At 49.9% G+C, this 20064-nt stretch overlaps 1 protein-coding gene across 1 annotated transcript in view; it reads right to left on the bottom strand.

Moving 5' to 3' along the window:
• LOC311528879 (uncharacterized protein) overlaps positions 1-15039 on the bottom strand; it is a 53701-nt gene extending 38662 nt beyond the window's left edge. The window contains exons 1-2 of the mRNA XM_084644350.1: positions 14878-15039; positions 5731-5809 (exon numbers count right to left, since the gene is read on the bottom strand). Coding sequence (XP_084500476.1) covers positions 5731-5809; positions 14878-14914 — 116 coding nt within the window. The 5' untranslated portion in view covers positions 14915-15039. The remainder of the gene's footprint in view (positions 1-5730; positions 5810-14877) is intronic.
• Between the last annotated feature and the right edge of the window lie 5025 nt (positions 15040-20064).

The raw sequence follows: 20064 nt of genomic DNA, 5'->3' as shown, positions 1-20064 counted from the left end.
ATGCGGGTTTAGCAGAACTCACATTAAGTGGATACATAATTGGTTAAAGAGAGGTTTCAGAGTAGCAGCCGTGTTAGTCTGTATTCGCAAAAAGAAAAGGAGGACTTGTGGCACCTTAGAGACTAACCAATTTATTAGAGCATAAGCTTTCGTGAGCTACTGCAAACAAAGAGTAACTATTAATGGAATGATGTCAGGTGGAGGGAGGTCTCAAGTGGGGTTCCACAGGGATCTGTTCTGGGTTCGGTGTTGTTTAACATCTGTATTAAATGACCAGGATGTGGGAATAGAGAGCATACTGATCAAACGTGCAGATGACACAGAGCTGTGGGTAGTATTGCCAACACTTTGGAGGATAAAACAAAATTCAGAGAGATCTTGATAAACTGGAGAACTGGGCTATAGACAACAACATGAAATTCAACAAAGACAAATGTAAGGTGCTACACTTAGGGAAGAAAAACCAAATGCACAAATACAGAAAGGGAGAATAATTGGCTTGGCAACAGCACTGCTGAGAAACATCTGGAAGTTGTGGTGGCAAAAAAAGCAAATGCAATTTTAGGTTGCATTAACAGAGGCATAGCATGGGAGATGATAGTACCACACTATTCAGCACTGGTTAGGCCTCAGCTGGAGTGCTGTGTTTAGTTTTGGTCACCAATGTATAGAAAGGATGTGGAGAAACTGAAAAGGATCCAGAGGTAAGCGACAAACATGTTCAAAGAGAAGGAATGCAAGTCCTATGAGCAAAGACTGAAGGAACAGGGTATGTTTAGTTTGGAAAAGAGGAGATTGAGGGAGGACATGATAGTAGTCTTCAAATACTGGAAAGGCTGCCATAAAAAGATGGAGAAACATTGTACTCTCTTGCCCCAGAGGGCAGGACGAGAGTCAATGGGTTCAAACTACAGCACAGCAGATTTAGATTGAATCTCAGGAAAAAATTTGTATCTGTAAGAGCAGTAGGCCAATGGAACAGATGCCTAAGGAGGTTGTGGAAGCTCCTTCACTGGAGGTTTTCAAAAGGATGGTTTGGACACAACAAATCCTGCATCTTGACAGAGGGTTAGATTACATGATCCTTGGGGTCCCTTCTAACCCTGTGGTTCTATGATTCTACCACACTGGCCAGGAAAGCTGGGCAGGCCCCTTGCAGCACCATGCTGAAACACAAGCCTGGCAGCAAAGATAACAATGTAGCTTCCCATGCCAGAGCCTGGCAGCAATTCCATTTGCTGCGTGATTAGATCACAGCTGGCTGGAGATAGCACAAGCTTGAAGTGTACAGAAAACCCACCTTGTTGCCCCTGCTTAGTCCTCCCAGACCAGCCACTCAGTAAAGCAACAGCAGCCAAATCATTTTTGTAAAAAATAAAGAAAGAAAGAAAGAAAGAAAGAACTCCACCCCCTCTAATCTGCTCCCCAGAAAATGGAGCTCTTTGTAATCCCAACGCTGCTTTGTCAAACGGCAGTAAAACAGGGCAGAACCCGCAAGTAACTGCCTCTCCTCAGGCACCCCTCCAGGCCATTTCTTACAGGGCTCGCTGTACCATGAGCCACTTCCCAAGCAGCCTGTGTCCTTGAGAATGAACAAGCACAAGCAAAACAGGATACTTTAAATGGAATGATACGTTTTCTCCCTCCCCGCACAAAGAACCCAGCTCCTAGCCCTGCTGCTGGAATGGCAGCATCACTGCAGCTGAGCTGGACAAAAATTGTGGACACACAAATCCTCACGGCTAAGCCCTGGGGTTGCGGTCAGCCCGCTCCGGCAGTGGTAGAATTCTCACCTGTCCTGCAAGAGGCCTGGGTTTGACTCCCAGCCAAGGCCTGCGCTGATTTTTTTCCACCCTATTTTAATTTTTTAAAAGTGCAGGAACAAAAGGTGGCTGCATTTTGCGACAGCATCTAAAGAGGATTTCAGCTGGATAACGGGTTTGTAAATCTGTAATTCTGACAGACACAACAAGGCCTGTCAAAAGGGAGAAGTGGGCAAGGAACCCGAAGAAAGAAAGAGAAAACGTGAGACTCAGGGCAGAGGGTGAGGTTGTGGGTGATTATTCCTTTAGCTCAGGGCTTCTCAAACCCCTCAGTGGGTCGTGAGCTGTCAACCCCAAACCCAGCTTTGCCTCTAGCATTTATAATGGTGTTAAATATATTAAAAAGTGTTTTTAATTTATAAGGGGGGGTCAAATTAGAGGCCTGCTATGTGAAAGGGTCACCAGGACAAAAGTTTGAGAACCACTGCTTTAGCTCATAAAAACAGCAACCAGAAACATGGGGCATTTTGCAGGGAGCACTGGGGATTTGGTAGTGCATTCCTTGCCTGACACATAGGGGAGTGATGTATGGAGTGGTGATTACCACTGCAATTTGGAATAGCTCTGCATGCTAAAATTCCCCATCACTTTGCGGATGTCATTTCAGTGGCACTGGACTGATTGCAGTCACTCACACTCCTGAAATGGAGGGGGCAGGGGAGAGACCCTCTCAAACCAGGAGCATGCTAGAGCTGCATTACTCCAGTCTCACTGGCTCAGCACCTCTCCTGGCCATTCTTTCTCCCCCATCTGCTCCAACACCCCCAACTCCCTCTGCTACTGAAACGGACACCCACATGGTAGTGGACTGACATGAAAAGCTGCAAACAGACTGATGTGAAAAGCTGCAAACAGACTGGTACTACACAAGAGAAAGAATGGCTGGGCGAGGTGGGAGCAGTGGGAGCTTCTCAGCATTGTTGGCTCAGCAGTAGAAGTCTGCCATGTGGGAGGCCTGGGTTCGATTCCTGGTTAATGCAACAGTGATTCCCCCTGCGCAGAGTATTTTGCTTCATTCAGCTTCATGCTGTCAACAGCATTAACCCCCAGAGGGAAGTAAGACAATCACATGCTTCACAACGTGCACAACAGGCAAACTATACTGTCTGCCTGACTTAGCTAGGGAGCCCCAGGGGCAGGCCTGTGTCTCCTTGTAGGTACGGTGGCAAGCATCCTTGGCAACTCTCGATATATAATAATGAATCAGTGAGAGGCCTGGAAGTGTAGGCAGTGTGCGTAGGCCCCTAAAAGGCCGGATGTTTCTGCAGGCTCCCTAAGAGCTGCAGAGAGGTAACATGCACAGGCTAGTGGCTATGTCAGGAGAACTGCAAGGTTTGGAGTGTCCTTCCATACAAACTGGGGTGCTCTGTGCATTACTGTAGCCAGCGATAGGATTCACGTACTGAATAATAATGGCATCTAGAGGCCCGGTGCCAGATTGGGGCCCCATCACGCTAGGTACTGTACAAACTCAATGAGAGAGAGGCCTGGCTCCAAAGAGCTTGCCATCTGCAGAGACAAGCTCTGCATAGGTGGGAGAGGAAACAGAGGCAATTACTCAGCCACAGTTACACAGCAGCAGAGCCAGCACCTAGACCTGGGTCCCAAACACTCAACCACACAACTTGCCCCACTGAAATGCAGCATATGGAGCCAGTATGAGCCACTGGATGGGGCATGAGCCTGGGGACCTGGATTCTACCCTTGGCTCTGCCACTGACTTGACTTGTGCTCTTGGCCAAGTCCCTTGGCCCCTCTCTGACTCAGTTTCCTCATCTGTACAAGGCACTGCTGAGCGTTACCTGCCACTGTATTGCACTATAAATGAGCCATGTTGTGAGCAGGATGTTGTGAGCCATGTTGTGAGCTCCTCAAAGTGGGGTGACCCAGATGCAGCCTGCTGAGCAATAAGCTGCGGATGGGGGGCAAGCAGCAGCAATGGATCTCATGTGGCCAGGGAGGTCCCCCTCCTTGCCTTCATCCCAGCAGGCTGCGGCACCATCCCCATGGCAACTGACAGAACAATTAGCAAGACAGAGCTCTGGCCAGCTGGCAATGTCCCTCCTGCTCCACACGCTACATTCCCTGGATCCCAGCTCTGCTCCTTAGGGAGAGTGCTGACTTGTTGCAATTTAATCGGCAAAGTCAGTGGCTGCCCAACTTGCCTGTCTCCTTGCAGGGGAGTCGAGCCAGGCTCTTGGTGTCGGGCCCTCTGCTCTCCCATGAGGGAGTAATTGTTACAGTCAATTTGGTGCTGCAGTAGGAGTTACCCCTTCAGCAAAAGGCCTAACGACATGGGAGGGAAAGGTAGATGCTTTGCTATGATTTCCACCATATGGTGCTGGCCACCTTGGGAGGCAGGGTATTGAACTAGATGGCAGGTGCGAAAGCTGCAGATCTCTCGAGATATCTAGACAGACTTATGTATAGTGCTGGGGAAGAGCCAGTGGTCGTGGTACATGTAGATATCAATGACATAGGGAAGGACAGGAGAGAGGTCCTGGAGGCCAACTTTAGGCTGCAAGGTAATATAAATATAAAATCAAGACTAGTGTGGAGAAAGTAAATAAGGAAGTGTTATTTACTCCTTATAACACAAGAACTAGGAGGTCACCAAATGACATTAATAGGCAGCAGATTTAAAACAAACAAAAGGAAGTATTTTTTTCACACAACACACAGTCAACCTGTGGAACGTTTTGCCCTAGGATGTTGTGAAGGCCAAGACTATTACAGAGTTTAAAAAAAAAAAAAATCTAGGTAAGTTCATGGAGGACAGGTCCATTGATGGCTATTAGCCAGGATGGGCAGGGATGGTGTCCCTAGCCTCTGTTTGCCAGAAGCTGGGAATGGGCAATGAGAGATGGATCACTTGATGATGACCTGTTCTGTTCATTCCCTCTGGGGCACCTGGCATTGGCCACTGTCAGAAGACAGGATACTGGGCTAGATGGACCTTTGATCTGACCCAGTATGGCCATTCTTATGACTCTGGGTCTGAGCAAGTCTGGCAACACCTGTGTTCCTCAGTTCAATTCCCTGCAGTTTCCTCAGAGGGACCAATATCTCCAGAAAATCATTTGCAAGGCTGGGATGGTGAATTTCAGCGTAATATTTCTAAAGCAGATTAACCTTTAGAGCTTCTAATTTCCATTGAGACACAGCCTTCTGACAGCCATGGAGAGGGGTGCGAGGAAACCGCCCCTGCCCCACCCCCCGGGAAAGCGGCACAAGGAATCTGCCCCCTGACCGCCCCCAGGGAGAGCGGCGCAAGGAATCTGCCCCAACTGGGACATGAAGGTGCCCAAAGCACCAGCTCCCCTGTGAGCTCACAGAGAATCTCTGTCACTCAGCTCCCCGGCCACTAGAGAGCAAGGCTGATACTGTGGGTGTAGTAGAGGATCATGGGTAATTAGGACACTTTATCTGAGGTGTGAAAACATGAGTCTGAGTGACTGTGACAGCAGGCCTCGTGCCATCATGGCGTTTCAGCAGGTCAGCAGATCTCCCCATCTCAGCTGGTACACCTGCCACCCCACCCCTTCCAGCCCCCCAGTGGGACGCAATGCATTCTGGGAGTCACCTGTGGTGCGACTAGAGACATCATCCAGAGCCCAGCAGACAGACAGAGTTAAATGCCCTGCCAGGGGGCCTTCTGGGCTATGGAAGGAGAACCTGGAGCTCAAGGGAGGGAGCAGGGTCTGGCTGAGTGAAGAGCAGAAGAAGATGGGATATGGGGAGGAGTGCTGGCAGGAGAAGAGAGACCATCGGGCAGAGGTCTTGTCCCACGAGAGACACTCTGACGCTCTCCCAACACTACTGAGGATAATCCCCAGGCCCAAAAGCAAGCACCACTTAGCACAACACCCCCACGCCCACCAGAACACAATGTGCCACGCAGACTCACTGGTACAGGGTGCCGCCATGCTGCCGCTTCTGTCCAGGCCTGGCTCGGCTCGGCTTGGGTTCTCTGGCCATGTCCAAATCTAGGGGAAGAGACAGCAGGGGAGTGAGACAGGGCTAGGAGAGGGGATGAAACGGTCAACAGAAAGGAAGGGGAATATGAGAAGAAACAGCTGCATATTTCCGTAGGGTGGGGTTTCCAAAAACACCTCAGGGAGCTAGCAGCCAACACCCATTGGCTCTCAGGAATCACCTAGGCGCCTAACTTCCACTGATTTCAATGGGACTCGGGTGCCTTCAAGGCCCCCCACCCCACTCCTTTCTGAATGTGAACCACAAGCAGCAAGAACCAGAGGAGTGATTATAGGGACCGAATGAATGACCTCCAGGGCGGCTCTCACACGTTACACTTCCAAGAACTTCACAGTGACTCCCTCATCCCCCCGCAGCAGGTCAGTCAGTGTCATGATCCCTATTTTACTGACGGGATCCAAGGCACAGAGATATTAGAGGCCACATTTTGAAAAACAGCTTCTGACTAGGGAAGGGAAGAGTTTTTGGTGCCTGACTTGAGATCAGGTGAGCCAACTGTCAGAGATGCCGGGGACGCTCAGTACCCATGACTTCAACTGGAGCTCGGGGTGCCTGAACTGTCAGAAAACCAGGCTCATATTAAGCACCCAAAATCAGAGGCCACTTTTGAACACATTAGCCTAAAAGGAAACTAGCATCAGAGCCATGAGTTGAATGCGGGAGTCCTAACTCCTAGTCATCGGTTGCAACCATTATGCAACACTCCACACACAATACTTCCACATGCTGAAGGTGCAAAGGCACCATAACCACCATTAACCTACACCACCTAAGCAACCTCCTTTCCAGATTCTCCAACGACTGCCACAACCTCCTAGGACGCCTGATGACATTCTGAATGAGCAGGGCTTTAACCCAGTGACAAAACATGGCTGATGGACTATGTACAGACAGGGCCTCTTGGTCAGGCCTGGGGTACTGTAAGGGGACAGGTTCCTGGACAGAGATGCAAATGGCCTGGGAGAGACCCTAGGAGAGCACAACAGCACTATTATTAGAGGTAGTCTGTATATTATGGTAGTAACTAGGAACCCCAGTCCAGGAACTGGACCCCGTGGTGCTAGGTGCTGTATAACTACACAAGCAGTAAGGACATGATGTGAAGAGGAAACTGACAGCCAATTGCAACGACAGGGGGCTGGAGGAGGCAGAATGAGATTATCCACAGTAGAGTTTGGCCAGAGTAACATCACTCACATCCCAGTGGCAGGAGATATTTGATGACCACAAGTGGTCAGGACCTTGCTTTTGGGTCTCATCAAAAAGCTAGTCACAGCGCCCCCTGTCAAGGGTGATCATATTTCCCAAAGGGAAAAAGGGACACTGTGGGTCTAGCACAAGCCTTCCACCCCCCCACCTCCCCGCAAGTACAGGGCTAGCTTGAGCCACTCGGGTGAGCCCCCCATGCAGGGCTGGCATCGCTGTTTGGGCAAGGCTGGGGGTGGCATCACTACTGGCCCGAGCCCTGCCTTCCCCCTGCCCAAGACCAGCATGCCTTCACCTGAGCCCTGCCTCCCCCCCGTGCAGGGCTGGCAACGCTGCTTACCCCGGCACATTCCTCCGCACCCCAACTTTTTTTTAAAAAGTGGGCATTTGTTCGGTTTGCTCTGGCCAACTGATCAAGCTGACAAGAGCAAACAGGACAAATGCCCACTTTTGCCAAAAAAGTCAGGACCGCTGGGACAGGGCTTAAAAAAGGGACTGTCCCGCCAAAATGGGACGTATGGTTACCCTACCTGTCACCAAGCTGCCACCTGAGTCCTACTCACCGACAAACCAGCACTTCTTCATGCAGGGTGCTGGGCTTCTTTGAAGGTCTCTTGACCAAAGAGGCAGCCCAGTTTCCCCCTGGGCTTAAGGGTAGGAACCTGGGTCTTATAAAGAGGGCGACAGCAGCAGGGAAGGCTAGTTACCCATTGATCTCTCTCACCCAATAGAGTCAGGGAGCTGCTGGGGAAGTAAGGGCAGGAGGTCCTGAAGGGGACTAACCAACAGTGGTCAGGAGAGCAGCAGAGGGGCTTTGCCTGTTGACCACTGTAGGCCAAAGAGAGGGAGAATTGAAGCAGGCGGAGTTCTGGCCAGGGGTGGCTGCTTGGTGCAGAGCAGATTGGGACAAAAGAAGAGCTCCAAGCCTGGCTGAAGATGTCAGAGCAGAAGCTTTGTGTTGTGTTGATGGACTCTAGTCTGGGACTTTGAGGACTGTTTGTTATTAAGCCATCTCCAGGCCGGGGTGCTGTTAGCCACATGAAAGCCTTGCTACGATGGTAAAGTATTTACCCTCTAAGGAGCTGCCCGCTCCTTCACCTCTGCTTCAGAGCAGGGGGTGCAGCTAGGGCAAGCTATGACTGGTCTGCAGTCTGGCTGAGCCAGTGCCCCCTGCTGGTGTTGTCTCTGTAACCTCCCAGGGTAGAGGCACCAGCATGTACAGCATGGTCACTGACACAGCTAGGGGGAGCGAGAGTTAGCAGGTTGCTAAACTTTAGCACACTGGGCTTCCAGCTGCTGTGTTTCTGGAGTCTCCAAAGGATTTATAAAAAGCCTGGTGGGTGAACAGCAAAAGACAAGGCAATCTGACCATCAGAAATGTTGCCCCTGGGGAATCAATTACTCACGTCTCAATCTCAGTGTACTCGAGGGCCATATGTTCCCATTGGCACAAATGCACTTTCTTTGCACTTACTCTGTTTGAGAGCTTCATTTCAGTCCTTTCTTCTTACCCCAGGAGGTACCCTGGCTGCTGCCAGACATGGCCCAGACTGGTGGCCTGCTTTAGAAGGGCTTTCAACAGACTGGGGCACCTTAGGAGACTCCTATGTGAGGCAGCCTCTCTGCAGACACTATCAGCAGATGGTGATTCCCAGCTTCCAATGGCAGAAGTTACATAGTCCCAGCACCACAGTTCAGGTTCCTCTATTGCTGCAGGCAAACAGCCATGTGAGGGGCTGAGCTTGGCCTTGTAGCCCACTGACATCCAGTTCTGGTTCTTCTCACAGCAGGAGCTGTATCCAAAGTCCATTCCAGGTGGGCACAGGAATCCTGCCCAGGCTCTTCTCTTTGCTCCTAGTGAATGAACATAGGGGAGGCGCCCATCCCTAGCTGCTCCTCTAGAAGCAGTGCTGCTGGGCCCACTGCCAGGGCAGCAAATGATTTCCTGCGACTGATGCCATCCTTGCTTGGTGGCTTCACTGGGTGAGCATGAAACTCAATCTCAGGGTCATGGATTCAACCCTCATATTAGTAACAGCATGGATCAGTAGATAAGGCATTAGTGTGAGACTTAGGAGGCCTCCACCACTGACCTACTGTGTGACCTTCAGCAAGCTGCTTCCCCTCCTCCGTCTATTTAGCCTGTAAGCTCTTTGGGGCAGGGACAGTCTCTTTGTTCGTATATGCACAGAGGCCAGCACAATGGGGACCAGATCTCGGCTGGAGATTCTAGATGCTGCTGCAGTACCAATAATAATGTGGCCCCAACCTCACAGAGCTTGAGCCCAGGTTCAGTGAAGTTGGGCTGGATCAGGACAGAGAATGTTTTGACCTGGCTTAAGAACTGCACGGGTCAATCCAGGTGGAGAACACGGTGCACTAACCCTGTCTGCATCCAGTGTCGCTGCCTGGTGTGCCTACAGCTGAGTGTGAACTGTGCTGACTGGGTGCAGAAGACTGTCTGGAAACAAGATTTGCAGAAGAATACAAGGCCAAGCCAGTCTGGCAAGATGTCACTCAGCTGGATGTCACAGATGGCTGATACCTAGTGCCTTTCAGTGTGGGACACTAATGTCTTCCAGCCCAGTAGAAGGAAAGCCCCTATAGTGATGGTCCTGCCAAAGGGGGCACTAGGGTCCTATGCAGCTTGGGGAGGATGCAACAACCTTTCAAGCAAGACCATTACCCACTGATCCCACCATCACAGTCAAAGCTGTCATGGACCATCACTGTCCACCTACCCCATGTGCCAGCCCCAGTCAGTGCTGGGGAGTCTCAGAGCTCAGTATCAGGGGTGCAGAGGCTTAGAGCTGGCAGGAAAATGCATGGAAGTGAAATCTCCTCTGCCTTCCAACGATGGAGAAAATGAGTGACAGAGCCTCACCATGGGCACGCTTTGCGCATACAGACCTACGGGGGTTACATGCAGTAGGAGCAAAAGCCCAGACTAAGAGCTCACCATTCCCATCAGCGCAGCTCCTGCTTTCCATCCACATTTGCACATCCCAGCACCCTGACTGGAAATCTATCTTGGTATCGACTGCACTCATCACCTGAGTATCTTTGCTGCTGCATCCAAAGAGTAGTGACGGTACACCATGCAACTGCAGATCATGCTGGCTCCACCATTACTCTGTCCCGCTGCAGAGTCCATGTGTAATGCCTTGCAGAGATCCAGAGCAGGATTCAGGAACAGCTAAGACGGGCCCACACAACACCCAGTATGTGCTGAGATAGGACATAGAGAGCTGTGGAATTCCAGGCAGGGCCCCAACCAAGCAGATGTGCTTCCTGTAGTTGCCAGTTCTTTATCTCGACAGGGAGTCTTTAGTAACCTTTAGGACTCCACTAGTATGCTAGCTGCCAGTGCCTTGGAGGGGTCTGGGCTGCTCCGACAGTCCCTACTCTCTCCATGGCCCCCATTTGCACCTGTTACACGTCTGCACATCATCACCTGTGCAATGAACACGGTCTCCTCTTGTTTGCAGTAATCCCTGGAGCCTAAGTACCAGCTGAATTAGTATTCATGAAATGCTGATAGGTGTTCCCAGACAAACAACAGATCCCTCAGCCACAACAGACTCAGCAGAGAGGGCCTGCCACGGCTAAGAAGGAATGGGGTGGGGGAAGGAAACCATGCAAAGATACCCCCACTCATGTGCTTGCATACTTGGGAGACCTTTCACATTGCCACTGCCTTGCAGTGCTGCTGCTCCCAGACTCTCACTCCAGCAAGGTCATGCTGGCAGGCAGTGTGGTCTAATGGGTAGAGCACTGGATTGGGATCAGGAGAATTAGGTTCTATTCTCTGATCTTTGTCACCTTTGGCAAGTCATGGCCCCTCTACCTTGTCTATTTAGAATAATAAGAAACATGGATGGCCCAAAATACGAGATTCACAGCCAAAGTTTCATGCCCTAGGCTCAGCACATGAGAGAGGAAGGGCCAGATGTGAAAACAGGGATCTGGATCCAAGGTTTGGAGTGTTTGGTTCAGGCCATTTCCTGGGTCATCTAGCTCCTTTCCCTGCCATGGCAGGATTGTCCCCTAGAGTCTATCCTCCAGGGCTTTGTCCCATCTAGTTTGAATTGTCCCCCAAGCAACAGGTTCCTTCCAGCAATATGAAAGCTGCACTACACCGTTATCACTCCAACCCACTGCTCCTAACTGCGCCGCTTTGTACCAGCCAATAATTCTTCCTCCTTCTTGGTGTTTACAGGCTCCATATTTGCAGGCTGTTGTCATGTCCCCACCTTAGCCATGCTATATATTCAGCTCTTTTACGACCAGTCTGTCTCATCATTCTGCTGCTCTTCTCTGAATCCCTTCCAGTTTCACTCTCTCTTCTGGGAACGAGGTGTCCAGAACTAAACACACTATTCCAGGTGCGTCATGCAGATCGGGACTATTCATTCCTTGTCCGCGATGTGATGCCTCTGTCCAAAAGAGCATTGTTGCCACATCACACTTCACATTCGTGTCTAATTTGCCCTCTACTGTCATCTGTCAGTCTCTTTCAGCATCACGGCCCTCCAGGTTTCACTCTTCCCTTGAAAATCTGTAAATCGGATTATATTGTCCCCAAACCACTGTGCATTTTATTCCAAGAGGAATCTCATTTTATTTTCTGCCCATATTTCCAGTTTCTTTCAATTCACCAGTATTATTTCTATCCTCTCTCTGTCGGCAACTATCCCAATTTAGTGTCATCTGCAAATTTAAGGCCAGATTCAACCACTCTTTATGTTGAATAGCAACTCACTCTATCCCATTGACTGGCAGACTCTGGCACATTTAACTAACATGAGGTTTACCTTCTTCCAACCCCTATCCACTTGGATCCCCACCTCTCCACCTGCAATTTCAACTCCTCCTTTTCAGTGCCCTTTGGTTAGGGTTTAATAATTTTTAGCCCATGTAATGTCCATATCAAAGCCAATCTGAATCTATTTTAAGGGTATGATTTTCATGAGTCACTGTGGTAAATACTTTACTAACCTCTAAATATATCTAATTTTGTCGAAAAGCATGAGCAAGATTTTTTTGGCTAGAACTCGTCTTTTTAAACCTGTTCTCATTATTGCTCATAGTGCCTTTATCCTCCAAAGAATTAGTGCTTTCTTTTTGCTTTTAATATTTGTTCTATTATTTTACTAAGGTTAAAAATTAGACTTCCAGGGCAGGAATTGCCAGGATCAGTCCCGCTTCCTTTTTTAAAGGATAGTACAGCTTTTACTATATATACCCTGTCAACCAGATAATGCTCTAGTTGTCCAGGACTTCCAAAAACGATCGTTGCCTATTTGAACTGCAGCACAGCTTGGTGGAGACCAAACCGCTGATGCTACTCACTGCATTTCGTTCACAGTGGGGAAGTGTCCATAACACACACACACACACAAAATCTCACCAACATAACAGTCGACCAGTGGAGAAACCAAGTACTCTTTGGTGTGACTTCTGCTGGCACTGGGGTGGACAATAGGAGTGATTTGGGATTTCAGAGTAACGCTTCCATGAAGGCACATTAGTAACACTAAGGCCCTGTCTACACTAGACTTTTGTCAACGAAAGTCAGATTTCATCAACAAAACCGCACACACTACAATGCTCATTCTGCTGACAGTGGCCAGCATCACATGCTTCAGAAGGATGTGCAAGAAACCCCCTAGTGGACAATAATGGAATAACCTGTCCCTAGAGGAAGAGTCTTCCCAAAATCCTTTCATACTTGGCTTGTGCCCTGAAGGAGTGTCCACATTCCATCTAAAAATATTGGTGTTAATATCCTTTCTGAAGAAGCTGTAGATGTCCTCGTTATCAATATAAATGTCCATTCTGTCTTAGGACCCTTGGCTTCATCAATATATTGTGGCAGTGAGTTCCACAGCCAAATTATGCTTTGTATAATGAATTTCCTTTTTACAGTTTTACATTTGCAGTCTTCCAATTTGACCATCCCTTTGTTCTAGTAATCTGAGAGAAGGTGAACAGGAGTTCCCAATCTCCCTTCTCTAGACCACTCATTATTTTGTATTCTTCTATGTTTTGTATACTTCCTCACAGCCCCTCCCTAAACTAAACAGACCCCATCTCTTCAATCTTGCCACACACAGACGTCTTCCCTCACCAATTATTTTTGTCACCCATCTTTGAAATCCATCAATTATTGCTATATCCTTCTGGCGATTAAGTGGCCAGAACTGAATACTGTATTGCCGTTGAAGCCAGACCACTGATTTATAAATTGGCATTATAATATTTTTATTATTACCCACTCAGTTCTTTAAGCACCCTAACATTTTGGTTTTTTGACTTTTGTTGCCAACTTTCACTGAGTGACATCCAGGACCTTTTTCTTGAGTCGTTACAGTTAATTTAGAACAAAATAAGGTATAAGAGTAGTTCAAATTATTTCTTCCTGTGTGCATTGCTTTGCACTTCTCAACATGGAATATCACCTCCCACCATGCTGCCCATTCACCTAGCTTAACTGGGTTCCTCTGAAGTTCCTCATGGTCTTCTCTAGTCTTAACTAACCTAAATGGTCCTGTGTCACCTGCAAAATTTTGCTACCTCACCTCCTTTTCCATTGATAAATATATTAAAAACTGTGGTCATAGTACACAACCTTGTTAACCTTTTGCCAGGTTAAAAATATTCCTGTTCATCATTTTTCTGTCACTTAGCCAGTTTTTGATCCATGCCAATTCTTTATTTCAGACTCCAGTTTCCTTAGTAGCCTGTCACGAAGGACTTTGTCAAAAGCTTTTTGAAACTCCAAATAAACCATGTCAGCTGTTCTCCTTTTTGTTGAATAGGTTGCAGAGGCACGCTATTCCTTTGCGGAAGCCATGCAGATTTATCCCTATCAGAGCATGTTAATTTAGGTGCTTTACCATTCTATTTTAATTATTATTTCAACCAGTTACAGAAGTGAGGCTCACTGCTTTGCAATTCCCAAAATCGCCCCACCTTTTACTTCCAGGTACATTTTCTTCCCGTCAGTCCTCCAGTCCAGTAACTGGTATTCATAAGAGATGGCCCATTTTATCAGCAGTTCAGCCACTTTATTCCTCCAGAACTCTTGGGGATACCACCCCGTCCTGGGGACTCGTTGCTCCTTAATTTCCCAGTTCCTTCCAGCACCTCCTTTCTTGGGGTCTCCATCTCCGACGGCGTTTCCTCCGGTTCCTTTGGGGGCATTTTGCCCCGGGGACGTCAACCGCTAAGGACATGCCTGGAGGCGAAGGGGCCACGGCGCCTACTGCGGCTGCCCCAGACAGGCCGGCAGGGCCCCAGATGAACGGCAGCAAAGGCTCCTTTTGAGCCCAAAGACGGGACCAGCGCCGAGGGTGGGTTTCCTCAGCTCAGGCCGACTCTACGCTCCCAGGAAGCTCGACCCACCGCGCCTATGGACGCTTTCCTGCTGCAGGGAGGTAAAGCAGAGCCCACCAGAGGCCCAGGGGGCTACCCGCGGCTCCTCTCACCTCCTCAGGGCCCAGCCGCCACCTTCCACACCCAGAGACTTGGGGGGAGCCCGCACGGGAGGGGGAAGCGGGGCGCCCCGCCCGCCCGCCCGGCCTGGCTGCCTGCCGCCCGCCCCTCCGCGCTCGCCGCCACGCAGGCCCGTGGGCAGCCCGGCCACGCTGCGTCAGAAGCCCCGGGCTCCCCCAAACCCGGCCCCGGCCCCGGCCCGGGCCGCTCCCTTCAGCCCCCGCGGCCGAGCCGGCGCCAGGCGGGGCAGCGCAGGAGACGGAGGCGGCCGCGGCCGCGTCCCGCCTGGGCCACCTTGTGAGGGGAACGGGCCGCATCCGGCGCAGGCGCGGGCAGGGGCGCGGGCCGTACTTACACCTCCAGCACCCGTCCTCGCTGCCGAACAGAGTCATGCCCCCGGGCAGGGCCCGCGGCAGCTGGGGGGGGGGGTCTGGGCGCGCGGCACCCGCACGCGCTCGGCTCGCCGCCGCTCCTGCCCCGGCCGCCAACGGACGTCGGGACGGAGGGCTGTGCCCGCGGAATGTACCATCGCCTCTCGTGGGGGCGGGGGGGAGCGCGACGCGAACCATCTCCGCGGCGGCGGCGGGGGAGAGGGGGCGTGTTTCTGTACCTCCGCGCAGCGCCGGAGCCGGGGGTCGGAGCGCGGCGCTGCCCGGCCGGCTGCTGCCTGAGGGCCCGATCCTGCTCCCACCGGAGCGAGTGGCAAAGCTCCCGCCCCGGGCGACGGGCCTGGGGCCTGCAGCCGAAGGGGCGGCGGGGAGCTGCGCGCCCAGGGAGGCCGCCGGGCCGGCCTGGGGCCCCGCGCAGTATTAGCGGGGCCCGAGGGCGGCCCGGACCCGCAGCCCGGCGTGGGACGGGGCTGCAAAGGCTCACAAGGCGCCCGGCGCTGCCGGTGGCGGAGAGTCACCGCTCAGACCCCCGACCCGCTCCCTCCGGCAGAAGGGACCCAAGTAAAAGCACTGAACTTGGGAATAAAAAATGCCGGCCACGGGGTTTTTGCTCTGCCCTGACCTTTGTCAGACATTTATTTGCAAAACCTTCCTCGGAAGGGGGAGTCAGCTCCCGGCTGAACAGGACATTAAACACTGTGGCGTCCAGGCCGCCGCTCGCCTCTCTCTTACATCTTCCTCATCCCTATTTCTGAGCTGATTTTGTATTTTACATGTAGGCTTAAGCCTTCATGAGGGAATCATTCCAGATTACTACCTATTTAACTCACTGAACCAAAAGACATTATTTTAAATTAATCCGTCACAGAGGTTTAAAAAGGTTCATGACAACGTTCACTGCTTGTGGAAAGAGGGAACGCTAATTTACCCCGGGTGCTCTCCATAACAGTAGACGTCTTTATGAAATTTCACCTACTTTGAAAAATGTTTCCAGAGATTTTAGGCATAACAAAGGGTTTTATATCTTATGAAGGTACTGATTTTGCTGGAGGGTTCTCTTAAAACTAGTTCATCAGATAGAAGTAAAGAAAGGGAAACTCTTTGTCCAGCTATCTGGAAGGAAAGGGACCTCTTCAGCTGGGGGGTGGGGCGGAAAGGGATGGACAGAAAGGACAGGAAGACTTTGGAAGCAAGTTTTTTTACTATAGTAATTCAAGTGTGTATTTTAGATAAGGATGGTCTTTTGAAGGATTTATTTTAAAAAACGGTATGTCTGCAGATCCAAGCATTTAAGGCTAAAGATGACTGTGCATCTAAAAATCTGTGCAAGGATTTTTTAGAGATGTGATTTTATAATCTTCACCAACACACTAATAAAACATTTTTAAAGCAAATTTTAAACTAAGGTCCTGTAGACTGATATGTTCTGAGTAAATATTACAGTAATGCACAACTGTTTTTGTCAGTAAATTCAGAAACTGACAGTATATACCTGGGGTTTGGCAAATGCCTGTTAAATGGTTTCATTACCCATTGAATGGCTCTTTAACAGTTTCAATGTTGTGTTAATCGGTCTGGCAGGCTGGAGGCTTTTTCACTGTTAACTACTAGATCCCCTCCCGAGGAAGACTCTGAGCTTGCAGGAAGGGTCAGAACAGGGATAGGAGCTGGATGGGTGGACACTAAGACCCAGTGGTGCCCCAAATTTTCAGGTGCCCTATTCAGCTGCCTATGTTGCCTATGCCTAAGGATGGCCCTGCCCCGCGGGCTCCCCACAGCCGGTTGGGGTGCGGGGTAGGGTGGGGCGTGTGTCAGCACGGAAGGAAGAGGAGGAGGCTGAGAGGGGGTGGGAGTTGGGGAGATTGATGGGCTTTGCAGGGGCCTAGGGAAGGAAGGGGCCTGACTGGGCAAGCCCCAGTGGCCGATGTGCTCGAAGGGGGACACAGAGGGTTGGGGTGCGGGGGGGGGTGAGGGCTGCAGGGTGGGACCAGGAATGAGAGGTTCAGGGTGTGGGAGGGCATTGGGGTATGGGAGGGGGTCAGGGTTCTGGGCTGGGGATGAGGGAGTTTGGGTGCAGGAAGGAGTTCTGGGTTGTGGGGGGCTGGGGCGCGGACTTACCTCCAGCAGCTTCCGGTCAGTGGCACAGCCGGGGAGCAGAGGCAGGCTTCCCGCCTATCCTGGCACCCCGGACCGTGCTGCGCTCTGGAAGCAGCCAGCAGCAGGTCCAGCTCCTAGGCGGAGGTGTGCAAGCCAGTGGGAGTGCAGAGCCGGTGCTTGGGGCGGGGGCAGCGTATGGAGCCCTGTGGCTCCCCTGCCTAGAAGCCAGACCTGGGGCTGACTGCTTCCGGGGCACAGGTCTCTGGGGGTGGAAGGACTCATGAGACATGGCCTGCCCACTAGGCCTGCTGGCCTCTGAGTGCAACCTGCTACAGATGCAGAAAAATTGCTCTTCAGTTGGCCTAAAAAGTTCCTGCAGCTAGTGAAACCTGCCATGCCCAGACACAGACACTCACGCATATCCCAAAACATCCACGGACACCAACCCACTCACAAAACACCAACAGCCACTCACACACCAGCTCTGGCAGACACACTCACTCTGACACACACACAGCCCTTGGCAGATAAGCTGAGGTACAAGTGGGCCGTGGAGACAGAGCTCCCCTCTGGTTCTGGAGGGGCTGATTCTGGCTGGGGCAGATTGTCAGACTGGGCAAGGAACCTTGCCCTGTCCCTGCCCATGCTGTACCTCTCCTGTGTTAATGCAGCAGCTTTCCCCAGCGTTAAATCCACCTATTTAAATTAGGGCTGTCAAGCGATTAAAAAAATTAATCGCGATTAATGGCACTGTTCAACAATAATAGAATACCATTTATTTAAATTTATTTGCATTTTATTTTTTGATATTTTCTACATTTTCAAATATATTGATTTCAATTACAACACAGAATACAAAGTGTACAGTGCTCACTTTATATTTATTTTTATTACAAATATTTGCACTCTAAAAACAAAAGAAATAGTATATTTCAATTCACCTAATACAAGTACTGTAGTGCAATCTCTTTATAATGAAAGTTGAACTTGCAAATGTAGAATTATGTACAAAAAATAACTGCATTCACAAATAAAACAATGTAAAACTTTAGAACCTACAAGTCCACTCAGTCCTACTTCAGCCAATCGCTCAGACAAACAAGTTTGGTTACAATTTGCAGGAGATAATGCTGCTCACGTCTTGTTTACAATGTCACCTGAAAGTGAGAACAGGTGTTCTCAAGGCACTGTTGTAGCCAGCATCACAAGATATTTATGTGCCAGATGCGCTAAAGATTCATGTGTCCCTTCATGCTTCAACCAATGTTCCAGAAGACATACGTCCATGCTGATAACGGGTTCTGCTCGAAAACAATCCAAAGCAGAGCAGACTGGCACATGTTCACTTTCATCATCTGAGTCAGATGTCACCAGCAGAAGGCTGGTTTTCTTTTTTGATGGTTTGGGTTCTGTAGTTTCCGAATCAGAGTGTTGCTCCTTTAAGATATCTGAAAGCATGCGCCACACCTTGTCCCCCTCAGATTCTTTGGAGATTCAGATTCTTAAACCTTAAGTCGAGTGCTGTATGTATCCTTAGAAATCTTCTTTGCGTTTTGTCAAATCTGCTGTGAAAGTGTTCTTAAAATGAACAGGTGCTGGGTCATCATCCGACACTGCTGTAACATTAAATATATGGCAGAATGCAGGTAAAACAGAGCAGGAAACACACAATTCTCCCCCAAGGAGTTCCGTCACAAATTTAATTAACACACTTTTTTTAACAAGCATCATCAGCATGGAAGCATGTCCTCTGGAATGGTGGCCAAAGCATGAAGGGGCATACGAATGCTTTGCATATCTGGCACGTAAATACCTTGCAACACTGGCTACAAAAGTGCCATGCAAATGCCTGTTCTCACTTTCAGGTGACATTGTAAATAAGAAGCAGGCAGCAGTATCTCCCATCAATGTAAACAAACTTGTTTGTCTTAGCGATTGGCTGAACAAGAAGTAGGACTGAGTGGACTTGTAGGCTCTAAAGTTTTACATTGTTTTATTTTTGAGTGCAGTAATGTAACAAAAATGTACATTTGTAAGTTACACTTTCACGATAAAGAGATTGCACTACAATACTTGTATGAGGTGAATTGAAAAATACTATTTCTTTTGTTTATATTTTTTACAGTACAAATATTCTTAATCAAAAGTAATATAAAGCATAGACTTCTACTGGTGCTCAACCCCACTCTGCCCCTGGCCCCGCCCCAACTCCACCCCTGCCCCTCCCCCTTCCATCCCCATTCCAATCCCTTCCCCAAAGTCCCCACCCCAACTCCACCCGCTCCCTGCCCCTATTCCAACTCCTTCCCCAAATCCCCACCCCGGCCCCGCCTCTTCCCTGCCTCCTCCCCTGTGCGTACCATGTTCCCACTCCTCCCCCTCCCTCCCGGAGCTTGCTACAGCTGTTTGGCGGCGGCAAGCGCTGGGAGGTAGGCAGAGGAGCGGGGACGTGGCACGCTCAGGGGAGGAGGTGGAGGAGCAGGTGAGGTGGGGCAGGGCGGGGAGCTTGGCTGCCAGTGGGTGCAGAGCACCCACTAATTTTTCTCCATGGATGCTCCAGCTCCGGAGCACCCACAGAATTGGCGCCTATTATATAAAGTGAGCACTGTACACTTTGTATTCTGTGTTGTAACAGAAATTAATATATTTGAAAATGTAGAAAAAATCCAAAAATATTTAATACATTTCAATTGGTATTCTGTTGTTTAACAGTGCGAATAATGGCGATTCATTTTTTTAATCACAGTTAATTTTTTTTAGTTACTTGCATGAGTTAACTGCAATTTAATCGACAGCCCTAATTTAAATATATAAAGTACAAGGTTGGCCCCAAGGGATTTCAGAATCTTTGGGGTCAGGGCAGTGAAGAAATTGGGGCAGACTTTTGGAATCTCCTATTTCTTAGTGGAGGAAGGAGCGTGCAGCAAACAATGGGACAATATGTGTCTTAGGCCTGTAGTGCTCCTCTGGGCAGAGCCAGCTGAGGTTCACCCCTTCAGAGTAGGCCTCATGTAATGAGAGCGTCAGTTTGGAGACCCTTTGGGGTCCAACCTGGC

Source organism: Lepidochelys olivacea (assembly GCF_965140295.1).
Source record: "Lepidochelys olivacea isolate rLepOli2 genome assembly, chromosome: 12".
In the NCBI taxonomy this organism is placed as follows: domain Eukaryota; kingdom Metazoa; phylum Chordata; order Testudines; family Cheloniidae; genus Lepidochelys; species Lepidochelys olivacea.
Note: the sequence above shows the minus strand (reverse complement) of the source record. Positions and strands in the feature narration are given on the sequence as shown.